This window comes from Berghia stephanieae, chromosome 1 (genome assembly GCF_034508935.2).
Source record: "Berghia stephanieae isolate SIO BIC M18660-M18661 chromosome 1, UCSD_Bste_1.3, whole genome shotgun sequence".
NCBI classification, from domain to species: domain Eukaryota; kingdom Metazoa; phylum Mollusca; class Gastropoda; order Nudibranchia; family Aeolidiidae; genus Berghia; species Berghia stephanieae.
In genome coordinates, this window is record NC_088360.1 from 130,354,600 (window position 1) to 130,359,270 (window position 4,671).

General features: G+C 35.7%; 1 protein-coding gene across 1 annotated transcript in view; it reads right to left on the reverse strand.

The window, feature by feature from the left end:
• Window positions 1-646: 646 nt before the first annotated feature.
• LOC144963179 (UDP-GalNAc:beta-1,3-N-acetylgalactosaminyltransferase 2-like) overlaps window positions 647-4,671 on the reverse strand; it is a 368,482-nt gene continuing 364,457 nt past the window's right edge. The window contains exon 12 of the mRNA XM_078896903.1: window positions 647-3,743. Coding sequence (XP_078753029.1) covers window positions 3,558-3,743 — 186 coding nt within the window. The 3' untranslated portion in view covers window positions 647-3,557. The remainder of the gene's footprint in view (window positions 3,744-4,671) is intronic.

Genomic DNA, 4,671 nt, shown 5'->3' on the forward strand with positions numbered 1-4,671 from the left:
TGAGGCGGTGGATCCAGAAATAAAAGGAAATCTTCTTGGTGGGGTTCCTGACCTCCCATAGTGGGCAGGGAGGCACTTACTCTGTCTTCCATCCCCCTATATCTGGGTGGGGTTCCTGACCTCCCATAGTGGGCAAGGAGGCACTTACTGTGTCTTCTATACCCCTTTAACTGTTTTCCAACTTGCTTTCAATCTTTGTCTTGGAATGAGATTATTTGGTTTTGTCCAGGCCCTGGCCGGATACCCTAGCTAGGAGGGAAACGGTCAAATGTATAGTTAGGGTTTTGGGCGATGATACTGTTTGTCTTGTAAAGCATTTCTCTTGTTATGCACTGCTTTGTGTTGTTTACATATTATATATGATTTGTAAACATTTGGATCCCTCTCAGATGGGACCTGTGCTTGTGTCTGGATGAGACTTTTAGGTGATCTCAAACTAAGCACTTTGATAGTGTGCTCTTGGAATCTTGTGTGCTTTAATTGTAACTCTAGAACTTTTTACTATCCCAATTTCTTCTTATTTACTGGCGCTGATATGACCTTAATGTGTTGCAAGCCCCGTAAAACCTTAAACACAAAACAAACAAACAAAAAAAAGTAACAAAAAAAAATCTTGGAAATCAGTCAACGCTTAAGATTACAAACCAACATTTTAAAATTATTATTATTAACAAGCACCACAAGCAGAATAAATGAAAAGAAACAAACGGTTAAAAAAGGGGAAAAATCAAAAACAAGAACCTGGTGGGAGTGAAAAAAAAAGTAGTCCTTTAGAGCCATTCAGCCCATGGAGCCGGATTTTATCCCGATTTCTATAGCATGAAACGGACAATAGCAATTGCTTGTTGCCGTTTGGATAGGACGCTGGTCTATCGCAAAGTACTTTCTGCCAAATCTAACAGACTCGGCTGCCCATTCACTTCTGGGGTCAGAAAAAATCTCTACTGCACCCGGGATCGATCTAGGTCCCCTTACGTGAAGCGAATGCTCTATCAACTGAGCTATCAGGACCCGCTGGTGGGAGTGAAAGAAAACGACTAAAGTAAAACATTGTGGAATCCTAATCAAGTCAGATAACCAGTAGATTTTTGACCAATCAAAACATGGAATTTGTGACACACATTTTACATGTACACGACAAACATGGTTGTTTAGAAACAATAAAGGAATGAAATTGACCTCTCTCTCTCTCTCTCTCTCTCTCTCTCTCTCTCTCTCTCTCTCTCTCTCTCTCTCTCTCTCTCTCTCTCTCTCTCTCTGATCATTGTTATTGATTTTATTCCGCCAGATGGGTGACTAGTTATCACACGGATTTTTTGATCAGATTAAAAATGTACATATTTTTCTGTGTTGGTTCTATTGATCAAGCATTAGAATAGTGGGTGTTTTATTTAGACCCATACCATCGATAGTAAAACATAATGTGTAGTTCGCTATGTTTACCAATCACTGCCAATGTTTACATTAATTATGACGACTGTCCGAGAGGCGTGGTCATGTTTGCCTCCACTCGGGGTCTTTACCACTGGACCAGAAAGATTGGTTGAATGAAGCAAGGTTGACTTTATTCTCAGTGAAACCATAGCCATCGTTAAGTTATAGCCTGACACTGAAACCCAAAAAGACTGGCATTTTGACGTCATTACTTGTTTTTTGCACCGCTTTTTCACTTAGAAGTGCTCATGGAAACAGGTGGTCCCATTGGTTGAACTATTGAATTCAACTCACGATATGTTTTCTTTTGTGGCAAAAGACTGGCATTTTGACGTCATTTTTTGTCAGGCTATAGATAGTTCGAAGATGACGTCACTCAGGTCTTTGTTATTCTTTTTTGCCATCCGCGTTTATGAGTACTGATCACTGAACTGTATTAACCTGACTATAAGCGTTCATGGATACACACAGTTTTAAGTGTTGCTCCGTTATGCTTCCGGATGGCAATGTTATGAGCTTCTTAGCCAAGCGCATACTATCTATAACTTTACGATGGCTAAAACTACGATGAAACCCACTTCTACTTAGATAAAGAACAGAAAATTTGGGATCAACAAGAAGATGTAGGCTTGCAGAAGTTGACTTTTAAGTATAAGGGTGTTGAGTTGATGCGGATTCCACTGCTTTTAAATAAAACAAATATTTTAAAATGATTCACTTCACAAAAATGAACGAGACAGATAACTGTATTCATGTATGCATGGTGATGATGGTATGATGATGATGATTTAAATGATGGCAATATTTGTGTAGAGATGGAAATGCCATGAATATCAGTGAAAAACAAAATGTCTAGGAGGACGATATTGGTGGCTGTATATTGTGACGCGTTGCCAGATAAGGATGGGAGAAATCAGTCAGTGTTTTGGGCGGCATAACACATCATTTAGCCAATTTCATTATGGGGAAATCATAACTTGTGTAAGAACAAAAATTGTTGAAAATTACTTGTTCTTTAACTTGCATGTTTTGAATTCAAAATTTATCAAGTAGTAATCGAGTTACCGCCCTTGGCGAAGTCCCTGGCATGACATATTATTATGTACTGTGTGTAGGGTAGGAGTTTTGGATATAATGTTCTCGTTGTCTGAGTTACTTTTACCATTTCCTAAAGAGATGATATCAAAACGAATCCGGAAATTTCAAAACTAAAAAAGCCATCTTTTCTTGACACTAGTACAAAATGTTGTGGAATTGAATGCGTCTTATTTGTTCCGGATTGTCTTGTCATTAGCGTGTGGTCAAGTAAAATAAATGTGCATTAAAATTAAATCCCCTTGTTTTTTTTTTTGTTCTTTTAAATTCAAATTCAAAATACTGAATTGAGAGCGTAATCGAAAATAAAAACCTAGTTCAATTGGTCACATGGCATGAACTGACTCATGATCTTCACGATCAATTCAAGACAAAACAAAAATAGCCTACTAAGATTTTTCAGTATCTAAATATTGTTATTTAAAGATCAAATACTGACGCATATTTTACTACCAGAGGCGTAGATAATAATTTTATTTGTTGGACAGCTGCGTGTTGACCAATTAAACAGAATTTCAAACTATTCATGTAATAAATAAGTAACGCGCAAACTACTTGACAACTTTTGGTTATGTCTTGGCTTTAAAACGGCGTTAAATAATATCTAATTGCTCTCTCTTTATCGTTTAAATGATCATTTAAAGCTGTGATATGATGGCCGATTTTCTTCAAAATATTTGGGGTATATTTTGTCACATTAAGCCATTTTAATTCATAGTTATCGGTAACTATGTTTTGAAACATCCAGAGCTTGTTATTCGAACAAAACGTACTGTATAAAGTACAAAAATAGTCCATTTGGGCCATTGTTAAAAGCGAATGATGGCCTTAATTTTGCTTATTTGGCAAAGAGTGACTATACAATGAGAAAGAGATACATAATTTCAATACAATTTTACTAGATGAGTCATAATAATCTATAAAATAAAAATTAAAAGTTTTCTGATCAAATTGAAAGAAAATGTGCGGGCTTTTTTTTGGGGGGGGGGGGGGGGGGGGGGGGGGGTTATTGCAAGGCAGACGTGGGGTTAACATGATTGACAGGGGTTGTTGCACACCACACTGTTGTTTCTATGCCAATGTATAGCATCCACATCGAGTTGTGGCAAAGCCACCATGTCACGTAAACACGTCTTGTCGCACCGCCATCTTGGGTCATAGATATGGGTCAGGTCAAAGGGTGACAGCCAAATTCCCATCGAGACATCCTCACCCTGGAGAAACATGATTCAAATCATTGGAAATATTGATAGATATTCACTGATAATGATAATAATAATAATAATAATAATAATAATAATAATAATAATAATAATAATAATAATAATAATAATAATAATAATAATAATAATAATAATAATGAAGATGATGATGATGATGATGATGATGATGATGATGATGATGATGATGATGATGATGATGATGATGATGATGATGATGATGATGATGATGATGATAATAATAATAATAATAATAATAATAATAATAATAACAATATAATAATGATAGTAATGATGGTTTACATTACATTACTACCACCACATATAATACAGTGGAGCACGGATATAATAAACAAGTTTGGACCGGGAAAAGGCTTGTCATATCAGTCGATCTGTACTTCAGTCAGCATCTTATATATTATGTATCGTGAAATGATGAATTAAAGGGCTGTCACTTTTACATCTCTTTTTGCGTGCAGTAATCCGAAAGAAAGGGAGACAATCGTTGCTGACTTTAAGGACATCAATAAATTATGGATTATCTCCTCTGATATATTTTGTTCAAACTCATTATGGGACGACGAAGGCTTGTCAATTTTTTTAATAACATGGATTCTATACTACATAAATCAAGCAATTTTCTTTGTTTAGCTCGTCAAAATTAAATAGAAAAACTCAATGACGTTCCATGGCCGCCAAATATGATGGCACGCTAATAGGTACTAATAATTGGTACACACTACACATCTCTGTTCAGTGTGTCCAGTAGTAATAAGCAATACAAATTAAAAGTCAACAATAATTTTTTACTGATTCATTATGCTACACTAAATTCTATACAGAATTAGTTACAAAAATACAATATACAAATGTAATGAACGCTAATAAACACTAAATCATATACAGAATTATTTACAAAAAT